The sequence below is a fragment of the Rhamphochromis longiceps genome, linkage group LG1, assembly GCF_057381845.1.
Source record: "Rhamphochromis longiceps isolate RC_006_pf linkage group LG1, R_longiceps_female_GT1.1, whole genome shotgun sequence".
Classification (NCBI taxonomy): Eukaryota; Metazoa; Chordata; class Actinopteri; order Cichliformes; family Cichlidae; genus Rhamphochromis; species Rhamphochromis longiceps.
In genome coordinates, this window is record NC_140557.1 from 22,934,729 (window position 1) to 22,958,379 (window position 23,651).

At 41.3% G+C, this 23,651-nt stretch overlaps 1 protein-coding gene across 10 annotated transcripts in view; it reads left to right on the plus strand.

Moving 5' to 3' along the window:
- The window catches only part of tjp1a (tight junction protein 1a), a 106,019-nt gene that overhangs the window by 39,754 nt on the left and 42,614 nt on the right, over nt 1-23,651 (plus strand). The window contains exon 1 of one of the 10 annotated variants that reach the window (XM_085402688.1): nt 1,084-1,145. The exons of 7 other annotated variants lie outside the window; for them this stretch is intronic. In XM_085402688.1, the coding sequence (XP_085258814.1) occupies nt 1,131-1,145 (15 nt within the window). In that variant the 5' untranslated portion in view covers nt 1,084-1,130. Of the gene's footprint in view, nt 1-1,083; nt 1,146-14,968; nt 15,427-16,560; nt 16,704-23,651 lie in introns of those variants that run through there. 2 more of the 10 variants (XM_085402687.1, XM_085402689.1) reach the window with 2 other exon arrangements.

The window sequence follows — 23,651 nt, forward strand, 5'->3', positions numbered from 1 at the left end:
TTTTTCACTTTCGACTCTATTTTATTAGTCCACATGCTCTTTTCACCTGGCCTGTAGCAGTTGGGTTTTTCTCCCTGCTCTGCGTCTGTCTGTTGTTTTCTTGTTTTCTCATTCGCTCGCACGCACACACACCTTCACCGTGTAAAAATTGGCCAGACTCTAACACACCAGCCTCTGACTTTTCTGGAATTTGCTCATTTTGCTGATTTTTCTGTTTGACTGACTCAGGTTAAGGATCTGAGAAGTGGACGTTCTTCAGCATTTTATTGACCTGATCTGTTGGGTCTGCATGCTTTAAAGGATCATACAGTTTCCTGTAATCCAGCCCTCTGATTCACTTACATAGTTAATCCACCAACGTAGCTACATATGCATTGGTTTGCTCCAGATTTGCATTTCATGTAGCAGATGTTCTCTGTGCTTCTGTGTGTTTGTGTGCATGCTTTTATGCTGGTCCACCCTGCCGTGGACATCCAGGTGCTTCTAACACCAGGAGCCATAACAGACCTGAGTTTATTAATGTTGTTCATTTCCTCTCGTCTGTTCGCCTCTGGCTGCCTCGCTGCTCAACTCTCCAGTCCAACATTCCACACACTCCACTGGAATTAAGGGAGAGGCCTGCGGCGAGGCAGGGAACGAGCTCAGGAATTTCTCTGTTATCACAGGGAGAGATGATGGAGGGAGGAAGGGAACAGGAGGTCAGGCTTGAGGGCCTCAGCGTTGTTAGACTGATTTCAGTCAGGACCGCTGGAGTCGTAGGAGTTCCCAGCATCAAAGCTTTGTGCACTACACACAGCTCTGCCCATAGGCTCATATTACCACAGAGGTGCGGGCCTCTGGCCCAATCAGAACACATAGGAATCTAATTTTAGAGCTGCGGCTTTTTAAATCAATATCTCCAGTCCTATCAGTGGCAGTGTCATGTAGATTATCTCACGGCTTTCATAGATGTCACACCAGGTTGGCTCTGCTCTCAGTCCACAGCGTGCGCTGTTGAGGATCACCCCACATTCACTCACGCAGGCAAATGCACTGGCTCGCAAACTGCACGTGCATACGGAGGGGCACATACGCGGGCAAAAGCATCCCTCTGGGTTAACCGTAGCTGGAGTCAGAGCGTGTGCAGACATATGCACATGTGTGTGGTGAGTGAACGTGAGAAACAAATTGATATGGTATGACGAGGACAGATTAAAATCAAATGCCATATTTTGGGAGGTTAGGCAGAGGCATCATGTTTTGCATGTGAGTGTTTGAATATCCGTATGATTAATTCAAGCGTTTGGTCTTCTGGAGAAAGAGGATGAGAGTGCAATTTTGAAGGTAAATGTTTCAGTGCTACGCAACATAAGGATATTTTCTTGTTTAACACTATATTTTGAACAAGAAATACAAAAAGGCGTGCAGTATAGTTTTAATGGGAGTGTTATTTTGTTGGTATTTTGTGCTCTGACTGATTTCAGTCATCTTTCAGCTCTTGTGTCTCTGTTGTGGGCTTTGGTGATGGTCGTAAATTAGAAATGAAGAGAAAGAAATAAAAAAAATACAGAGCTTTTGAACATTAATGACAGTGACATCAGAAATTCCGGATTAAACCAAAGTGTTTTCTGAGAGGTTCATAACAAAGCGAGAGCAGATATGACGATGGAGCACAGCAAGAAAATTTATGGATGTAATATTAAAATGTTTTGGTTTTTTTGTTTTTGACCAGCGAGGAGGCGTCGGTTTGTTTGGAACACAGAACGAGAAGATCTTGTTTCAAACATCTTGCCTTGGTTTCCTATAAATACTCTAGATTCCCTTTACCCCAAATCCATGCATATTAGGTGTAATATTACAGTGTAACAATTCCCTTCTGGTCTCTGCAGAGGAGTTGAAACCTGGGTTCTGCTCCTATAGTTTATGTGTAAATGCAGAGGGCACATTTCTCCATGGGACGTAAAAAAAAAAAAAGTTAGTAATGTTTACAGTGATGGTTTCATATTGAGCTTTAGCTGCTCTTCAGATTTTCTCCTTTGTCATGTGAGATAAATGAACTATTTATCACATTTTCCTTACAGGCAGTTCAGTCCTTTAAACAGTTCACTGTGTCAGTGTGAGCTTTCAGTGAATGGATTTCTGTGTGAAATCCACTCAATCTTAGGCATGCATAATGTTGAATAGTCTACCTATTAAAAATGATTGTTTTCATCCTTTTACTAGTTCTACTATTATAGATTTAAGACTAGGCTTACCATGCAACAAATCAGAGTTACATTAAATTCAAGTTAAATTCATTTGATGAATAAAGCTGAATGGAAGAGATGTTTCCTTTAAGTATTTAAAAAGTCAAGCTGTTTTTACAGTTTAACATTTATATATCTAAGCAAAGGTTAACTGCTGTGATCCAGATGCTTTCTGGTAGAAAATCCTGTTGTCCTGTAATGTGTCATGCAATCTGACCTTCCCACAGGACTGCTGCCCCTGCACATTACACACTGACTAACAGCATGACAACAGAACTAATCACAGCCTTGTAGCTGTGGTCTGCATAATGTTCCCTCACACACACACACACACACACACACACACACACACACACACACACACACACACACACACACACACACACACACACACCTATTAGACTAGTTTTTAAATCCTCCATCATTTTAAAAATATTCACTGGTGTATTTAAAGTGTCGTCTCACAGTAGAGAGATGTGATATGAATTTTGATTTTTTAATGAATTTTGATTTAGAGAATCTCTTCAAAATTCATGGAATTATGAGCCGAACTCTAATTTCTTTTTATTTTGTTTCGAAGGAGCCAGACTTTCTTTTCATTTTTTAAAGCAGTCTTGAGCAAAGTTCTCCAGGGTTTCTGAAGGTCCTTCAAAGTTTCCTTTGGACATTGGTTGCATTTTTCCAAGCAATTCTTGTACTGAACCATGATTTTTTATTTTTTATTTTTTTTTGGGGGGGTGTTTATAAAGCCTCCACTTAGCTTGTTGTGCAGTGTGGACAAGTGGAGATTAGAAGAAGTGGCAGCCCTAAAAATAAAGCTATGTACAACAGATAGACAGTATCTGAAAGTCATGTCCTTAAGATGCATCTGGACCCTCAGTTGATCCATATGCTGTTCACTGAAGCCTCATCAGAAATGGTGAGGGATGGCATCCCAGGTTCAGGCTGCATTTTAGCCAGGGGTGTTTGGGATCTTTTCAAAATTCATGGAATTATGAACTCAAAAATGTTTGGTCACATTTTGATCCACTATACAGTATTTGTTTGACGATGACAATGATCCCAAACACACTGTATTAATACAGTAAAAGCATACCTGGTTAGAAAAAACCCACAATAGAGCACAAAGAGAAGCTTTGAATGTCCTTCAAGAAGCCTGGAGAACTATTCCTGAAGACTGCTTAAAGGATTTACAAGAAAGTTTGCCTAAGAAAGCTCATGCTGTGTAGAAGGTGGTCATAGCAAATATTGACTTTCAAGAGTGGTAGAATTGCTGTTTATTTGCACCTATTTCAATAAATTGTGCCACCTGTTTCTCATTTTCCTGGTGCAATATAATGAAATGGGGTTGGCTCAAGACTTAATATAATGTGTAATAGGCAGGTAATTATAATACTATCTTTCAGATTTGTAAAACCTGTCAGATCTATGAAAGCAAAACTCAGCTGGCTTGTCTGCTCGGTAAAGTGAGGCTGTGGTGTTTTGTAGGTGTATTTTTTTTTTTTTAACTCAGTGATCCCTGGTGTTGTTATCCTGGCAGTGCTGCTTCCATATGCTGTTTACTGTACATGTCACATGGTTAGGCCAGTGGCACTAGTTCAGCTGAGGGAGGCCCCAGGTGATAAAGAGCTGTAAGCAAACAGAGGCAGATAACAACTCTACGCAAGCCTACATTCCCTGTTGGCGGTGCAGCAAACGCAACAACAATGTACTCACGCCGCCACTTTTAAAAAATTTCTTTCTTCTATTTTAGAATGTGGCACAAAAAAAACGTATTATATTCCAAAATTCTCTCATGTGACTCTTAAAAAAAGGGCAAGTTCATTTTGTGTATTTTGAGAGTTTAAGGGGGTCATACAACATTAGAAACAATGGGCTTCATTCACACAAATCTGTGCTTAGACCACGCCAACGAATGAGTCACGCACAAATCTGGGATGTTATGTGAAAAAATTTAGAAGTGCTTCAGAGAATCTTAAAACAGTTAAACACCCCCCCAATAATAATAAAAACAAGAATAAGAATAGGTTCATTATTTTCCAGTTTTACAACACATCAGCATAAACAAAATTAAGTAAAACTCAAAAATATGTGTTTTTCCTAGTCCAATAAAAGCTTTGGCATCATTTATGATGTCACAGTGTGTGTGCCAGGACATTCACTGTACTGCAACCCAAATGCAGTTATTGTAACACTTTGGAAATGTGTTCATTTTGTGGCTTCCTCCTCGGACATTTGGATTGTTTCGCGTTCTTCAGCTGTAAAGTTATCATGCTTTTTTGCTTTTAGCTGCCAGGCTTCTCTTGTACCACAGCTTCTCCACTTTCACCCCTCAAGCTTGTGGTAAATGCTCTAAAAATGGAGAAATGTGGGCCTGGCAGTATGCAGATTGAAAAGCACAAGCCTATCGATTTAGAAATGATTCAGATTCACTAACAGATTCATTCACCTACAGTTGGTGATCAGGGAAAAAATAGCTGGCGTGCACATTTTTATGAGGGCTAATGTATTCCCAGCTCATGCCACTAGTATGCTTCAATAGCTCAGTTTTAGAATTGTGGGCCACTGCTAATTAGTTACAAAATTCACTAAATTATAATCAGAGCTTTATTTTCATTGTAAAGGATTAATAAAATTGTGTGTGAACATTTTTCTGCTTCTGAAGGGGCGATATTTGAGGGAAAAACCAGAATGCTCCAGGTTGAGCTTGCACACTTTCACCTCTTAGACTATGACAGTTTCCACAGGTGTCATATGGATTGCAGGACGCGTCAAATGGTTCAGAACCACTAAGTTTGCTGTTACACTCCTGTTGTTTACAAAAATGTACATATCCGCTTTCCAGGTTGGCATCCATCCACGTGTCACTACAGACTTTAAAATCAAATATATGCAAATGCTCTGTTTGCCCGGTGGATCCGGATGTGTGCGTTCAATGAGCTCACAGGAACTGGCTATATACTGGAGGATAGGATATTGTAAATCCCTGCCCGCCACCCAACTCAGTCCTGACCCAGCTCAGGCCCCACAGTGTCCACCATCAGAAAGGTGGCTTAGAACAGCTTTTTTTGGTCAGCCCCCTTTGTGCTGAGTTCATCAGGCTCGTCCTCTAAACAGAGAGCCAGGGCCATTGCCTTGTGGCTCTTTCTTTCTTTTCAGGCAACAAATGTGCTAAAACAGCACTCCATAATCACTTGGCATTAGGGGCTGTTGTGTTGGGCATTAGAGGTTAGAATTGACCAGTGGGACGTTATAAAAATGAGTCTGACAAGGGAACACCAAAGCTGATGAGTCTGGATCCTGGCACTGGACGGCTAGAGGATTAGTCAGCTAACACACTGGCTGGGGCTTCTGCAGGGTCGGGTCCCATCGCATCTCATCACCACCAGGCTAGAAGCGGCCCCTGTGGCTGCCGTGTCTCCATCCGCCTCTCTGGCTGGCGTGCTAGCTTTGGTACCCATCCTCCACCGCTCTCCGTCCTCCGTTGGACCATCGTGTCTTCTTGTAGCATGGTCCTTTCACTGGAGGAGCGGTATGATGTCATAAGCTTAGGATGGGAAGGGTTAAGTGGCAGTGGAGGGGCATGATTCAGTTGAGTTCAGAGAGATTTTGGTCATCACAGGTCAGAACACTTATCAAACACACACAGACTATATTTAGTCATTTTCAAGTCCAGCTGAATGCCCTTTGTCTCTGCTGAGACTCTCGCTGAAGTGATTTGTGTCGATAAGGAGAGCGAATACACAGCAAGCTGCTCAATTCGCTTCTCATTCTCCTAATCTACCGTATCACATTCGAAACGCTTAATCGACGCTAAAAAAAGGAGCACAAACGTTATTTTTTGCAAATGGAACTCAGATTTGATGTTCCCCTCGGTATTATCTGCCAGTCACAAGGAGAAACGCATTTACCTCGTTATCAGTGAACCATTAAATCACATTTACCGCGCAGCAACTAACCACTTATTTTGCTTTTGAAGTTAATTCAATGGGTTTTTTTTTTTTACTGAATTACAGCCGCTTTTGTCCGACAGGCACATCTCAGCCTCTCCTGCCTGTGCCTGTTTCTCTGGAAGCTCCTGCTGTTGCCGCTTCTTTGCCCAGTGTGAGCAGCTTCATACTGCTGGAATGTAACAGTAACAGGCAGTACCATGGGAAGAGTCACCGACTGGGGGTGAGCTGCACGCCCTTTATTCAGGCCATTGCCGAGCTCACTGGACTTGAGACATTTCCTCATTCATCTTCTTTTTTTTTTTCGCACTGTTGTGTAGCTTGGCCCAATCTTTGTTTGTGTTACCCCACCTACTGTTCTCTACTCATCAGCTCTTACTACTTTCCCTCTTTCTGCAATAAACTTAGTCTTCACTTTTAATTTCTTTCTTTTCCTGTTACTTTTTCCTGTTTTAGCTTTCCTCTGCTCTTTTTCACTTCATAGTCCTCCTAACAAATTATTTTTTCTCTCCTTTCAGTGTCTCGCCTTTCCTTTATCAGTTTCCTTCCTCTAGAACATGGGATCTCCTCATGATTTTGTCCTGTCAGCATAATAAAGGAAGACTTTTTCTCAGTTATGATACTCTGTAAAAATGTACAAATACTTTACTGACATAATTAGCTGGAAAGTAGTGATCACACCTCCTAGTATGAGGTCAGACCTGCTTTTGGCTTCAGAGCTTGTCTTATAGTAACTCTTCATGGTATTGACTCAATAAGTCGCTGAATTTTCTTCCATATTGACATGACAGATGGAAGCATCACACAGTTGCTGGCGATTTGTTAGCTGCACATCCATGATGTGAATCTCCTGTTAGGGATCCATGCTTTCATGTTGTTTATGCCAAATTCTGACCCTTCCATCTAAATGTCACAGCAGAAATCAACACTCATCAGACCATGCAACATTTTTCGACTCTTTTTCTGCCTTATTTTGGCGAGCCTGTGTGGATTACACCCTCAGCTTTCTGCCCTTAGCTGATAAAAGTGGCACCTGGTGTGGTCTTCTGTTGTTCCAGCCCATCGTCTTCAAGATTTGACTTGTGCATTCACTGATGCTCTTCTGCACACCCTGGTTGTAACTAGTGGATATTTGAGTTACTGTTGCCTTCCTATCAGCTCAAAGCAGTCTGGAACATTCCCCTCTGACCTCTGGCATAAACAAAGCATTTTTTGCCCAGAGGATTGCCACTTGCTGGATATTTTCGCTTTTTTAGACAATTCTCTGTAAATCCTAGAGATGGCTGGTTTGGATTTTCCCAGCAATTTCTGAAATACTTCTGAAATGTTAATAACAGCCCATCTGGCACCAACAACCACATTCAAAATAACTTAAATCACCTTGCTCGCTTTGAACTTCAGCAGGTCGTCTTGACACTGTGTACATGTCTAAATGCATTCAGATGTTGGCACGTGATTGGCTAGTTTGATATTTTTTTTGTTGTATGTGATAATGAACTAAAGATTTGGAGGGGGGGGGGGTCATGGTTAGTCAGACAAAGCAAATGTTAAAGACTTATTGTTCTGTGAGAAAATGAACTAGTCTCTTATCAGTTATGGCAGTTTCACGTTGCTCAGAAAGAAAGTAATTATCAAATACTGATGTTTCTCTAACTCTGTATCTGTTCCTGTGATTAAAAGTGACAATTTCAGAACAGATGCTCTCATAGCAGCTTGCTCCTTTTTCTAGATACTGTATCTTTGTAAGGTAACTTTATATGGATGCAACATGTTCTTGAGAAAAAACAACCCTGAATACAAACATGTTTGTGTTCAGGGTTGTAAGTTCCCTGTTGCCATTACAAAAAGTGGTGTAACTTGCATGGCAGCATATAGAATTTCTTTTCTTTTGGTCAGCCAGAAAAGTTAAACAGTTAGATGGAGTGAGTGGATCCATTCCTTTCAACTGTGTCTTATACACAAATACATAAGCACATAGAGACAAACAGTGAAATGACACTAAATGCCTAAAACCTGGTCCTTAAAAGCCTTTATTTACTTCTTTGTTTTAAAAATACTGACTTACTGACTTGTTTTTATGTTTTCTAAAGCATCGGTATTGAGTTTCAGGTTTACATGAGCGACTGTTGGATAGCAGCAAAGTAAATCTTCTTTCTAACAGAGGTTAGTTGTGTTCACACAGCCTGAAATGTGCAGTTGCCCCCTCTGTTAGCCTTGTAAGTCTTCACTCTTCCTTGAAAATCAATTACATGCCACTTAGAGTATGTGTCAAATGGCATTTTGGTGCCTGCTGCCCGCTGTCAACACAGTAACTTGAGCTGCAGCTGTTGGACTTACCAAGATATAATCCTGACTCTCAGTTTAAGTGGGGCAGATTTGGAGGTCTTGTCTCCAAAGATGCCTATTTATTAAGACGGAGATTCAACACATGCGTGGCCTCCGGCATATGTTGACACGCTGACATTTGCACGCGCGCAAAGTCACTGCCTTTTGGAGAGCAAGACATCCTTCGCTTGGCATCACTTCTGATCTGTAGCCAACGGTTATTGGCACGCTGAAAATGTTCGGAGAGTACTGCATTTTTCTTTAATTTGGCTGAATAGAAACACACTGGTTCTGGCATAAAAGTGCAAAGTCAAAGTAGTGACGCTGGCTGCACAGTGTTGAAGTCATGCTCCTGTTTAGACAGGCAATGGAGCGGTTCAGCTACATTATATATTCAAAGCAAACGCAGACCTTTTATGGCCACATGTAACAATTCTCAGCTGTTAGGTTTCAATACAGAAAACAATACATTTCTGAAAAAAACATAAAGTGAAGCTGACTTCAGGATGGAGAAGGTCACCAGGAAAGTAACCAGCTGTGTGTTGATGCCTGCTGACTGCAGACTCATATGTTGACATATGATGTTCTGCCCTGCTTCACCTAAAATTGTTAGGATGAATTACAGATATATTGTAATAATATAGCTGTTGTATTGTTTCATATCCAGCTTGGTAGAATAATGCACGAGCAAAGGAAAAAGTCTCATTATCCTAATTCTTCTTGATTTGAATGTATTTCTATTTGTGTTGTGATTTATGATGATAAAGAAAATAAACTTTGCACAGTACACATTTTGTTTCTGGACTGTTATTATAGCCTGAGGTGAGCCTTTATTGGAATTGATGGCGGAGAGTTTAACTGCTCCTTTTATTACACCCCTTAACCCTGTGGTGATATGCAGAAACAGTATGGGATAATTGCTGTATTTTTCTGCGAGGCTAAAATTGAACTAATAGCACGTCTCCGACACCAGTGCCACTGTTTGGCTGTTTTATTTTTGTAATTTAGACCCGGTAAAGCCTTAAAAGAGGAATTTACTACATTGACATAATGGTTTGCGGTGTAACCTCCAGCTGACAAGCACCTTCTGGAAGAACTCTGGCTGAAGGAAAGGTGAATGTCCTCTTGTCATGGTAACAAATTATGTGGGCTGAGGAAGCTAAGCGTGCAAAATATTGTGACACATTCATTCTGTGACCTTGAGCACAGGTAAACATCGGCCATACTTGACAACTTTATCAAACTGTTTGCGGGAATTGCTTCCAGAATTCCTGGACTAGTCAACAGTGGTTTTAGGGCTTGCAGTGGCAAATATTAAGGCCATTCACGGTTCCCAATGTGTATGTAATGTGAGGATTTTCAGTAGTTCACTGCACTAATGCACTGTTAACTCAGAGTTTTCCCTTTTTAAGCACTTTCTCTCTGCAGCTCCACTGTTATAAAAGATCACCGAAAGTTTCCATTTTACAGACTCGTGCATGTTTTCTTTGAATTTATGTATTTTTTCTGTACCTATTCTCACTCCCTTAACATATTTTTGAGTTTCTTTTATCTCCCGTAACAAAGGAGCTTGGAAAACTCTTATACCATGTCAGCAGATTTCATGCACCAAGCTGTAACCTAGTGCGCCTTAGTGTGTAAGTGGGTGATAAAAATCACATACAGCTGCAGCCAAGGTGAAAGTTATTTGACACGCTTCTGTGATTTTTTTTCTTACTTGCTCTTTTCCCTATTTTTTTTTCTTTTGTACAAGTTGCTTTATTTTATTATCAGCCTGCATGGATTGTGGTATGAAATTTTGGAAAAACACTCGGCACTTTGTATCTGCGTAATGATTTGGAGGCCACACTGGCTTGGCACAGGCGCACTGTAATCCATTTATCTTAACAAACAAATTGGACTGGGTAGCAACAAAGTGCTGCTTGAAGTTGCATTTGCATTGTATGCCAGAGCAACAATGAAAGGAAAAGCTTGAATTGTTGTTCATGAGGTATTTACCGGGAAATCACACACAGACACACACACACCGAGACACAAACACACACACTAGATTGAGCTGAGAGAATTGCAGCATGAGATTTGACATGTTTTCAATTTATTGTCTCATTCTGCAGCAAACAGTGGGGCTGTCACGTGGATGTAAAGCAAGACGTAATGGCTTAGTTTCAGTAACAGATTTGTAAAGCACGCGAGTGTTAACGGGTGTGGCCCACACACTACACAGAAATAGTGATCTGACAGTCTGTATTTAGGTTTTTGAGGGGAAGAAAATCTTATCACCCTGCTGAATGGTTATTTGATAGACCTGCAATGAGGCTTAACTTTGGCCGTCCCTTGCTGAGCTGCTGTACTGCAGGTATTTACTGAGAAGCAGAGTGAAGTTCAGCCAGGTTCACTGCAGCACCGCTTCTGCTCTCCAGCTATAAAAGGCACAGCAGCTCCTGTCTGATGAGAAGAGAGAAAGAGGAAAACTTTCTTGGTTGGTTGATCACAGGCTGCCTCTTGGAGTAAATGTTTTCAGAAGATTAAAAGGAGCCACTATCAGCCACTATCAGCCACTGACCCACCGTGGTAAATTTAGTACTCCAAAAGCTTCTTTTTTTTCTTCCCTTCATCACAAGAAGAAGTGGAACTAAGTGTCGCTCGAAATAACAGCACTTCAGACTGTTCTCGCGCACGCTAACTTCCACTGTGGTTGTGAATGATTTGGATAAAAAAAAATATATATAACTGACAATGGCAGGGACGACAAGCCAGCTGCTTTTAAAAATAATGCCATTCTTGTTTCGGTTTATCTGTGCAAAGCTCCTCCAAAATAATGTGTGCTGTATGTAATCGGGCTTGATTGATGACTCATGAAAGAAGGGCCGCATGACTGGTCGCGTCAACAGGTTTAGAGGCTATGAGCGTGAACTCCTCGGCACTGTGTGTCCTCTGCGAGAACCCTTTTCTGACATGTGGTGAGATATCAGCTCAGATAATGAAAGGCTCTGGGCAGTTTGTTATACTATTGTTTTTTTTACCCCGTGTTCTGAATTATCTGCACAGTGGAATGTCTGTTTTTGATTTTCATGGTTTTATGGATCAATAAATTTGACCTTGGAGATCAAACTATTTTTTATGACATGTTAAATCCATGTTTCTTGAATTCCTGAGCCCACATGTGTGAGCGTGTGCCCATGGGTTTGATGGACACACAGCATCATTAGGTTTTGACTACAATTGAAGGATAAGAATTTATTTAAAGTTCCTATCCTTAAATTTCCTAATTTCCTTTAGTTTAACTCTGTACTTCTAGATTCACAGTGTCTATTTGAGTGTGTGTGTGTTGCACTTCTTGCACTCAATGGCATGTGTACTTTGTCTTCTTGTCCTACTTGACTACACAAAGGCTACATTGCAGCACTTCATGTTGTTGCTACTGGCTGAAACCTTGAATGATGAGAGCAGTTAGTGCAAGAATAACGCCTCTCTCTTCCTCTCTCTGTCTCTCTCTCTCACATGCACACACACACACACACACACACACACACACACACACACACACACACACACACACACGCGCGAGGAGGGAAAGGTAGGAGGGAAACTGAGAGAACAGCAAATACTTTTATGTTATTTTCACCTAAAATTTCCTACGACATATGACACGCAATCTAAATGTGTAATCAACAGACACTTTGAACTTTTTTCTATATGAATGACAGAAATGAACCCAGGCCAAAGTATTTGGTTAAGAAGAGAATTCATTGAATAAGTTCTTGTTTCACTAAACACTGAAATCAAATCCCACAATCCTGAACTCCACACAAAGCTTAAGTCCTCACAAACCCTGAGCAATATTGATCTAGAAGGTCAGGAGTGCATTGGTGAGATGCCTACTAATCCTGTCATATGATACTAATCTGGTTAAAAACAATTGACCTCTTACCAGAAATGTGACATTATATGCTGATCATTACTGATTCATACCACACCCCTTCCCCTTGTACTTTTTTCTTCTTCTTTCATAAAATCCAGTTGAAAAGTATATTTAAAGTATAAAACTGCAACTGATTGGATTGTAAACTAATCTCACTGCAAAATCTCCCTGAAAAAGCAACACACACAGTTGTGTATAATAATTAAAAAAAATATGATACCTGCATATTGACAGTTTTATTATTGTCAAAGCTGTGGATTAGCTATACTTCACTTGTGTGACATAGAGAACTTCGGTTGCTCTTGTCTGTCCAGAAGGTTTCTATTAGCATAAAGAAACAAAGAAACCCGTGCTGGATCTGCAGAGCAGCCTTGAGTCAACAGAGAGCAGGAGGGATCAGATGGCCTCTCAGAGACTCCTAACTCAGGACAGATGAAAACAGGGAGTCAGCATCTGCTTAGGAGCTTTCTCCCGTGTTAAACAACTGGTATAGATCAAACATTGCATTCTTCTTTATTCATCATAGTGTAATTCAGTGCCTCGATGTTTGTAGGCGCATCTACATCCGGTTTTACATTTTTGGGGTGTGCGGTGCACATTAAGCGGTTTCACTCTACATTAGGCTTTTCGCTGCAGGAACGGCAGGGTTGAGTGAACCTTGTGATGTGCTCCAGCCGAATGCAGGTCTGCATGTTCGCTTTTGTTTTCCATGTGCCTGCTCTTCCATGAGCGCACCTGAGCTTTGAAGCTGCCTGTTGTCCAAAAAGAGCTACATCTCCTAGCTTGTGTGTGTGTGTGTGTGTATTTGTGAGAGTGAGAAAGAAAAAATAGAGATGGGATCAGGGATGCAAGCATAGAGGACAAAGATAGCTTTGATCACACGTGTCACTAATGTCCCGATCCTCTCTGTAAGAACATCTGAGGTACCATCACAGCTGCTGATGAGAGTGAGCTGCGAGCAGCAGAGGAATTACTTCTGGTTTTTTGTCATTTTAGTGCCATTTTTAAAGGCGGTTAGTTGTATTTTTTTTTTCAAATTGCCTATTTTGATTTTAAATTATTGTTAGTTGACACCTGAGTGACCATGTTAAACATCCTGCTGTCTGCCCTGATGGATCCTGACAGGCGTTTAAGGAGCTTCAGGAGGAGCGAGCGACTTGCATCCATACTAGTACGTATGCCCTGGTTTAAATGGGGGTTTTTTCTGCCTGTTTTGTGAATGCACTTTTGCAAGACTGTTGTGAAAACGTTACCAGGAATCTTTTCCTTTAATATACTTTAAAAGTGGTCATGTGTGTCCCTGTGTTAATTATGGCTGCAGGCTTTAGAGTTCTTTGTCTGTGTTGATCCTCTTCTCAACTTGACCTAGCCTTTTCCAGTGGTGACCATTGACTTGCAGTCTTCAATATATAACCTGACACTTCTGCTTGGTGGTATTTTTTTTCCTTGTTGGATTAGATCTGGTGGAATTAACTCCTTAGACCACCTACACTGTCTCCAAACCCTCCTCCACGTTTGAGGCACAGAGGAAGTGATCATTAGAGGAGCTAGATTGGGGGGGTGAGATTGCTCGGTTTGTTTGGAAAAAAACAGGGTGTGTCTTTGTGTTTATATCCTCCTCTTCACGTTCACCGTATGGCTGGACACTGAAAACTTAGTTGTGTGCCACTGCTTCGTCATCTCTTCTCCTCTAGCCTATTTTAATATTTCAAAGGCCATTGTTTGCTGGAAAGAGAAGTAAACTGTGAAACAGTGCAAACTGAGATTGTTGCATCCTGAGGGCGGGTTCTGGTTTAGGAAGTCATAGAAATTTCACTGCATTGGCTTTTGGGGTTTCCTGTGAGGTGACTTATCAACCGCAAACACCGGCTGTACCTACACGTGCTTTTAAATACGGTCTCCCTATTTAGTTTATCGACTCATTTTGTAATCTGCCAAGCTAACTGCCCCAATACGACCCACAAAAACACAAAGGACAGGGGATAGAGTCTCGATCATTCCTTATGCAACTAACTTTAGATATTCTGCTCACGTTGTTTTGCTCTAAGGGCAGGCATCCCGTGGCCTATTTTTTTTTTCCACGCCGATATGCGGTGAATTTCACTTCTCTAAAAAAAAAAAGGCCCAAAAGGTGTATTTATAAACAGAGTGCAAGCTGCGATTTCCCTCTCCCACAAAATTAAGATTTGGAAGGCTGCAGTAGTCCTTGTGTAATAAACCATTCCCTTCGTCACACAGGGAAAGTGAGCATTCAGCATCAGCAGGGACAGCGGCGTCGCTTCTCCCCATTGTATCCCGGACTGTTAATTCCAAGCGATAGTGGGGGTGTGCACTTTATCGGCAGCGGTAAAAGTAGATTCAGAACAAGAATAAAAACAAAAACACGATGAGGTAATAATATACGGATGAGTAAAGTTTAACAGGAAAATGATGATAGGATGGTCATAAATAAAGTAAATGCGTGATGCCTCTGTTTCCCCCCTGAACTCACACCCCTACTTAGGCGCAATGGTCCGCTCCGTACAGAGACGACACGGCCGTTGCTCAGTGAGCGGAGAGCAGGGAAAGGTTTACTCAGCCTGCCATTGCTGCACACCGTCCTGGTGATGCCTACTCTTTCCAACTTTTCATCCAGAGGTTAGTGACGGAAATACCAAAGTAAGGAGGTCTTGTTTGGGTCGTACTTCCCTTTTTTTCTCCATCCCCACAACCCACACTTCTTCCATGACTTTGTACCCGAGTGGACTAACGATTCTGGTGGCGAAGATAAGATAATGAACTTTAGACTTTCCACACGGCTATTCGTGGCGTTTCCCGTCGTCCTGGATCAAATAAAATAACAACGTAGCCCGGCGTGGCGGCAGCTGGGCGAAAAGTGAACTGGACTGGAGGGAAAATAGCGCACTCAGCCAAGTGATTATCAAAACAGAGACAGGGACAACTTTTAAGCTGCCACTTTTCAACCGGAATAGCGGGGGAAATGACCTCCAGAGCTTCAAATAAGGTGGGTACCTGACAGGGAAAAAAAAAAATCTTGTGTGGACATTATGCTGCTGGCTTATGTAACGCGAATGATATACTGGAAGACTAGCACGGGCCAAAATACAAACAAAGGTGAATTTTCCAGCCAATCAGCTGTTTATAAGTTTGTAGAATATCAGTAGGCTTGTGGTAGTGAAGGATGCTTAGTGGTGGTGGTGTTTTCATCTGTGTGTATGTGTGTGTGTGTGTGGCTCAGAGGGTGTTTTGAAATCCACACCTTGTAACACAGCCTGCAAGCAACTATGCAGTTTCTAGTGAGCTAGATTAAAATAATCTGTCTTTTATTGATTGTCCGTGTTAAATCGCCTGGTGGTTTTTATACCATGTCTCAGCTGAGCTACCTGTTGATTTTTAGTCCTCATTTTATTAAAAGGGTGGCAGGAAATCCCCATGGATATGAAAAGTAAGTGAGCCTCTGAGGCAGGAATTCTGCTACGGGATCTTCCTTTCTTTACATTTCAGAGACCCAAGAATGGATCAGACCACAAAGTACATTGAGTTTGTGGGGGATTTAACACTACACTTTTGATGAAAACACCACTTTCCATAAGTAAGAAGCAGTCTTATTGTAGGTGGTCTAACTCTAAATTAAGTTGATTGTACTGGGACGTCCCATAGCATGCCTCTCAGGTCCCTGCTGTGTGTAATTATCCATTCATCTGTCTAAATATCTGCTAAGCCTTGATAATTTCCTAGTTTATATAAAATGTAAGCTATGTACTGATGGTATGATGTATACCAGGCGTTTATTAGCAAAACAGTTACACACATGTGATTGTGCTGTTTTATAAACCACTTGTATTTTACTCATGTCTAAATAAAAAAAATTCTGGAAAGAGAATTTAAGTAGATTAGACCTCATGTTGGCTCTAAAACACCTCCCGACGATTATGTAGTCTTTTGTCTTTTAGGGTTTTACTGTTTATTAGTTTTTTCCTCACTTTGACGAGTTAGGAATGTGCTGTGTTTGTCTATCACAAGTAGTGAGATTCAGGTTTGGGCGGTTGTTCCAGTCAGACGAAACCTCCTCCCTCATGCGAGCTGATGACGACATGCTGTACTGTATCTTATGGTTGTAGTCACACCTTCTCATACAACTCACTACTGAGTGATACTTGAGGCTGGTAATGAGCCCGCTGTGGTTAATATGCTGATTGGTGTAAAATTAGCTCTTCAATCTTCAGTTGTTCTCTGTCTCTTGGGGAATCTGTGCTGAAACGCTGACTTTTACTACAGCAGGTAGGACTGTCTGTTTAAAGTGAAACTACCATCACGATGGCAGTTTCAGCTGGTTACTTTTAGCACCCTGCTAGATCACAAGCAGCCAGTTTTACTGATTAAACTCAGATAGACCAAAAAGGGAAGAAAATATCTTTTGTTTAGCTGTAACATGATTGCTAACTTAATTAAACTAGCTAACATTTTCTTTATATATTTGTGAATAAAAGCTTTTCTGTGCTGTCTGGAAAAAGTGTTAGCATTAGTAGTTAAGCAACAATAGCCCACATCCACTACTATTATGGAATGACTATAGGTTTAGTAACACTGATGAAGGCGGGAGTTGAAGAACCACAGTTGTCTGACCATTACACGTAGTAAGGGCAGGTTGGTTGATTATTTCACTAGATAGTCAAGCTTGTTACCTTTGATAGTTGGCACCAGTGGATAAAAGCTGGTGTGGCCAAACTGTCATGCCACGCCAGTATTATTCAAGTTGGAAAGTAGGATAGATGTTTTGTATTGTATTGTCATCTAGAAGATAAAAATGGGCTGTGGCAGAATGAAATGCAAGATAAACACAGATGCCCATTTTAAAGAAAGCGAGTGTGTAGACTTGCTAGCACTGCAAATGTTAGCCACACTTTTTTTGTGTTTTCTTATTTTCAGACTAGTCAGTTAGCCTCCTGTTTCATTATCTATGTAGTTGTTGGGACAGTTTCCAGTCGATGCTGTTGAACAATTCTCCAGTTCATGGCTCAGTTTGATGAATTGGTGTAATTTAACACTTTCTAGTTATGGGAAGCAGGGATGGGTATTTAAAACAAAAATACTGTTAGATTTTTACTGGAAACTGCTTGACTTTTCTTGGAAGATCACCCTCACGTAGTTTTGGTACAGTTGCGACATGCTTGTTTAACCTGACGTAGTTTGCAGGGGGCTCGTTACTGTTTATTATTTAAAGAGTTCTTTGTGGCTGTAGTCATCTTTGGCTTTGCATGTTTTTCCTGTTTGTTCAGTATTGTCTAATCGCAACAGCTAACACGTTTTATCAGTTTCATGCCTGGTACTTGAAAGTACATTCTTTTTAAAAGGTTGTTGTTCAACAAAAATCTTCTTAGGTGCCTTATCACCCATTACATCCTATCATGCGGAGGTAAAAAAAAAACAACAACACAAAAAAATATATTTTGGATAAAAAACAGCTTAAAAAAACAGGATACAATTTTGTAACATAATTAATATTTTTGTGTTCAAAACTCATGCCAGAAACAATCCCTAATGGGAAGGTTATGTTTCAGCTTTGGATAATCAGAATCAGAATCAGAAAGGGGTTTATTGCCAAATGTTGAGCAGGTTTACAACATTAGGAAATTGCTGCGGTGCTTCAGTGCAAACATAGTGTCATAAATAGCACTTAAATAGACATGAAAAAATAAAAGTAGGGATAAGAATTAAAAGTGCTACGTAGAAAGATATGTGCATGAGATATACATGAGATATATACATGAGAATAAGAATTAAGAGTGCTACGTTGAAAGATATATACATGAGTGCAGGTGGTGATCAGTGCCAATCATGGAATGATGCAGTGAACACAGCGTAGGGTCATGTGTTAGTAGCGGGAACAGTCATATGGTTATTGTTCATGTGTCCAACAGCAGAGGGGAAGAAACTGTTCTTATGGCGAGAGGTTCTGGTGCGAATGGACCGGAGCCTCCTGCCTGAGGGGAGCAGGTCAAACAGACTGTGTCCAGGGTGAGAAGGGTCAGCTGAGATCCGAGCTGCACGCCGCAATGTCCTGGAGGTGTACAGGTCCTGCAAAGATGGGAGTCTGCAGCCAATCACCTTCTCAGCAGAGCGCACAACACGCTGCAGTCTCTGTTTGTCCCTGATAGTAGCTCCAGCGTACCACACGGTGATGGAGGAGGTGAGGATGGACTCGATGATTGCAGTGTAGAACTGCATCATCGTCCGTGTTGGCAGGTTGAATTTCTTCAGCTGCCTCAGGAAGTACATCCTCTGCTGGGCTTTCTTAATGACGGAGGTGATGGTGGGCTCCCACTTCAGGTCCTGGGTGATGGTGGTACCCAGGAAGCGGAATGAGTCCACAGAGGTGATGGGGGTGTCAGTCAGGATGATGGGGGGGAGTGGGGCTGTGTGCTTCCTGAAGTCCACAATAATCTCCACTGTCTTCTGGGCATTCAGCACCAGGTTGTTGTGGCTGCACCAGGACACCAGACGTTCAACCTCCCTCCTGTAGGCAGACTGTTCACACTTCTCAAAACCAAGGGTCTTCTTTTCAAATTCAAGAAACAGAGCCAAAAAAAACGCCCAAATTTTTTTTTTTTTTTTTAAATTACATCTTCCACTGTCAATAATAAAACTTATACCTTCTGTTTGACCGTGCTAACATTCCTGTATTCCTGCTGTTAGCTGTGCTCTTAACGTTATTTGCAGTCCAGCATCAATAGCCACATGTTAACTCCCACTAATGAGTAGTGCTGGATTCCTATGCCGCACCGGTATTTGTCACAGTCCACAGAATTCCACAGTTGATGATCAACTGTAATAAAATGTTGTGGTGCATTGTTTCTGGAATAGAGTTACATATGTGGGTGTGTTGGCCTCATGTCTCAGAGGTCAGTGGTGTTATTGCACAATACTGTCCACTGCTAGTGTGCCATTGGGTTAGTGTGATTTATTATAAGCATTTAACTTCCACTCAGTTGTTATAAGGATATTAGAGTGAATAAGAGTAAAGCCTTTTATCTACCCTAATCTTAGTTCAAGCTGCTTTTCAGTTTGTTTTGGTAGATCTGCAGAATAAAATAACAGTTTGGGGAGAATATGTCTCTGTCATAAGACTGAAAGGGAAACTTCTTTCCATTGGGTGCCAAAGGTCATGTTGTGGCACTGGGAAGAGAAAAGAAACTATATCTGGCTGCGTTTGTTTCCAGAATTTAGTGAAAAGTGTTTAAGTAATGATTTTAAGACTAGACTTGTCATACCTAGCATTTATGGATTTTCATTAAATCACTATGTAATATAATCAGTCATTTAACTGATATCTAACTACTTGAAAATGAATACACGTTAATCCAGCGAGGAGTTGGCCTTAACTTTCCTTCACTACACTAAATGTTGGCCTCATTCTGTGTGTTTGGCCTTCAGTCATCCCTGCTCACTTCTTTGAATGTACCACAAGAAAAGAGATGCAGTTTAGAGAAACAGCCATCCCTCTGGCTTTTTAGACGGCTGTGTTTTGAGTAGACGGACTGAAATAAATGGAAATTACGTTTGGATGGAGGAGGTTGTATTAATTAGAGTTGCACAGCGGGCCAAGAACAGCCTCTGTTTTGCTTTGATGATTACACATCTCCATTTACATCACTGAAGGAGGGAAATGCAATTAGACAAGCAAGTGCTAAAGAGAGAAAAAGAGTCCTGATGATGTTTTTGTCATGTGTCTTAAGCTCTCCATCTTTTTGAAGAACTGGGGCTTATATGGCAAGTGATTAATATATCAGCCCTTGTGTCGTCTTGTGTCTTTGACACAGAGTTGCACCACGAGTTTATTCATTATTTATCCAGGTTTTTGCAGATACACTTCTATGAAGATTTCACACAGCTTTTGTTGTCCCCTAACAAGTGTGAACAAATAAAAACTCTCAAAATATTTTTAGGAATATCCATGAAGACTGGACATTGTTCAAAACAGATGTGGTCACATGATAGAATAGATATTTGTACATGCAGATGCGTTTACACATGTTTGTTATTGCGTACAGCCTGTTTTGCACAAATGCTGGGCGTTGTGGACGCCCACTCGCCCACTCTTGGTCTCACTGAAGGTCATTTTGAGATCTGCACATGGCAAAGAGTGATGAGTGGAGGGTGGGTCCTGCCTTTCTGCTGTCTGAGTACGCAGCAGCTCTGCGATCTTTTGAGAACCTCAAAGGAGACCAAAATCCCAAACACACCTACAGATGGGTCTTTGATTAGCTCTTGATTCAAAGTCCTGTCTCAGCCCTTTTAAGAGCAGGTCTAAGCTGTCTTTGTATAGGATGAGAGGGATGCCAGTTGAAGGCAGCAGCCGGGAGGTTGTTGGTGCAGCTGGACTTCAGTTATTTTGTGTTTTGTTTGTTTTTTGGCTAATTTGTCCCCGGCTGGGACCAATCTAAACATGCTATTTTGTCTGGGACAAATGTTTAGGCATTGATCCATGAAAAAAGACACAATGTAACTTTTAAAACACACTCAGCGTAAACTTACTTTAAGAGAGGTTATGTTGCAGAAGAGCCAGATAGTGAACTGTTATGCTGTAGGCATCACCTCGTGCCGTACTTTAAGTAAACGCACTGAAAGAAAGCAGCTGCTTGTGATGTTTCAACATCAGGGGACTCGAAAGTGTGGCAGTTATCAAGGATATCTGACCTGCTTATCCTTTCATCTCTGGAGGGAAATCCAGGGCAGATACACACAGCAGGGGGCAGGTGGATAGCAGAGAGAGAAAGAGAGAAGGAAAACAGAAAATGCCTTCTGAGGGAGGAGGGGTTATCGGAGGAGTGAAATGGAGAAAAGGAAGGAGCGGGAGGGAGAGATGCACCGGCTATAATCTGAGTCACATGGCAGATCTTAAAAGACTGCTTCTGTCTTCTATAATCGTGGCATTATAACTTTAGTCTAGCCCATTAATATCTGCTTTGATTGAATTCAAATGCAACATTAAAATAGAGGGAATAAATTGAATTTCCCAGTGTGGGCCAGAGGCTTTTGTGGCATAGCACTAGTAGTAGTTTTGCAAAACAGTCCACACATTTTGTTTAATGCCTTGCATTACAGTTGATGCTGTGCTCTGTCTTGAGATGGATATTGTGAAACTGTCGAACAACAGATTAATGATCAGTAATCCTATGTTGACTGGAATTACAAAAAACCTTAAATGTTAAATACCACTAACACTCCTTGTTAATTCTTAGTTTTTTCTCATGCAGTATGAATATAAGCATTTCTGTCTCTTTTCCATGGATGTGATTGCTTCACTGAGACATCAGTGGGAATCCTTGCAGTTTACTAAATGAGCGCACCACATCCTTGGATGTGATTGTTCCACATCTCTGATTTTGTGCAATAGCATTGGTGTGGTGTGAACTCTTGCTTTCTCCTGCCACCATAGTCAGTTTAAAACAGGATGCAACAACTTGATGAATTGCATTTCATTTTAGTAGCTGTAAGGGTTTGATGATGCGTTTGTTTTGTTGTGGCTCACTCTTGAAACTGATTGGGCTGAAAACTGAACATGTTGTGTGTCTGTGCGAGGTTGTACAAGCTCGTTGTTTCATGCAAAAAAGATCATAGCAGGGGTCTGCCCAGGAAGTTTAAACCTTGCTTCAGTTATGACGAGCTTTAATGTTAAGTTTAAATGTCATGTAGCTCCCTCTGGAAGATAGACTTGTTCATTCGCAGTTGTAATGTCATCTAGGGCTGTGGGAATAAAATAATTCACCACCTGTCTCGTACCTGCTAATACCAGTGATTGAGATTGAAATTTCTCTGTTGTTACTCTTTGATAGTTTCTTGTTCCTTACTATAAAGCCCATCCAGCCAAGCAAGGACCACTCCAAGCCAGCCCTACGTCCTTTCTGGCAGTGCAGTGCAGGACTCCGCAGGGATTTATCATTCCCGCTACAGGCATAAGGGATTTAAGTGTGTGTGTGTGTGTGTGTGTGTGTGTGTGTGTGTGTGTGTGTGTGTGTGTGTTTGAGAGAGAGACAGAGTGAGAGCAAGAGAGAGATGATGAGAGAGAGGAAGAGGGGAGGTACAAGAGAGAGTGCATGTGGCAGCCGTGGCTCAGCTGGTTAGGGGAGAGAGAAAGAGACTGGAACAGATTCATCCCAAGGCTTGTTGCCCTACATGCCTACACACACATACACACACACACACATACACACACAATCTCTCTCTCGCTCTCTCGCTCTCTCGCTCTCTCGCTCTCTCTCTCTCTCTCTCTCTCTCTCTCTCTCTCTCTCTCTCTCTCTCTCTCTCTCTCTCTCTCTCTCTCTCTCTCGCTCTTTTACTTTCTGTCTCTGCCTGCCGTGTGTTCATTTGCTTATCTTCCACAGTGTTGGGAGCACTGCACTGTCTTTTCATTTTGGCAGCCAGTCACCCGCCTATGGAAGACACTTTCTGCAGCTTAAGCTCAAATTTTGGAATAATCAGATGTCAGAATTGATCCTCATGAATTTGCTTTTTTAAAATTTAACAAACTGTTTGTATAAAAAAGGTTCTGCGTTCATACACTAGTCTAATATCAACACATATTCTGCCTGCTAGTGACATATTAGCTCAGAATTGGTATTATATATTCACCGAATCATCCTCAGCTGCCACTGCTGTTCTCCCTCAACTCTCCCATCAGTGTATTTGTTACGTGATAATCAAGCAATTTGATCCCAGCACCATGTTGTAGGCAAGAGCCCATCATTCATCATCATTAAGCATCATCAACAGCTTAAGCACTCTCTATAAACAACCCTTTGTCCATCCTTATCTTCTCTTGCTCTTAGTTTTGAATCCTTTATCTTCCTCTCTGTCTCTATATCTGTTCCTCAGCTTTAGTGTAAAATAGATGGGGCCTGTAAACTGTATTGTTCAGTGTTTGGGGAACTGCTGTCATACTAGTAAATTTTTAAACCTGATATTTGTTGCTTTAAAAGATAGTTTGCTTAAGGTGGTAAGGTTAAAACATTGTGCATCCTCTGCTTTTTCTGTTAAATTGGCAGTCAACTGTGTTTAGGTAGCACAATTGAGCCTCCATTTTTCTGGGACACTTCAAACCTGGTGGCAGGCAGAATTACAGAGTAAACATGGGACATACACGGAACCTAAACATTGTTCTGTAGCCTTTGTAGCATGTCATTTTCATAACGGAAACAACTTGGTGAACCTGCAATCTCTAACTCACTC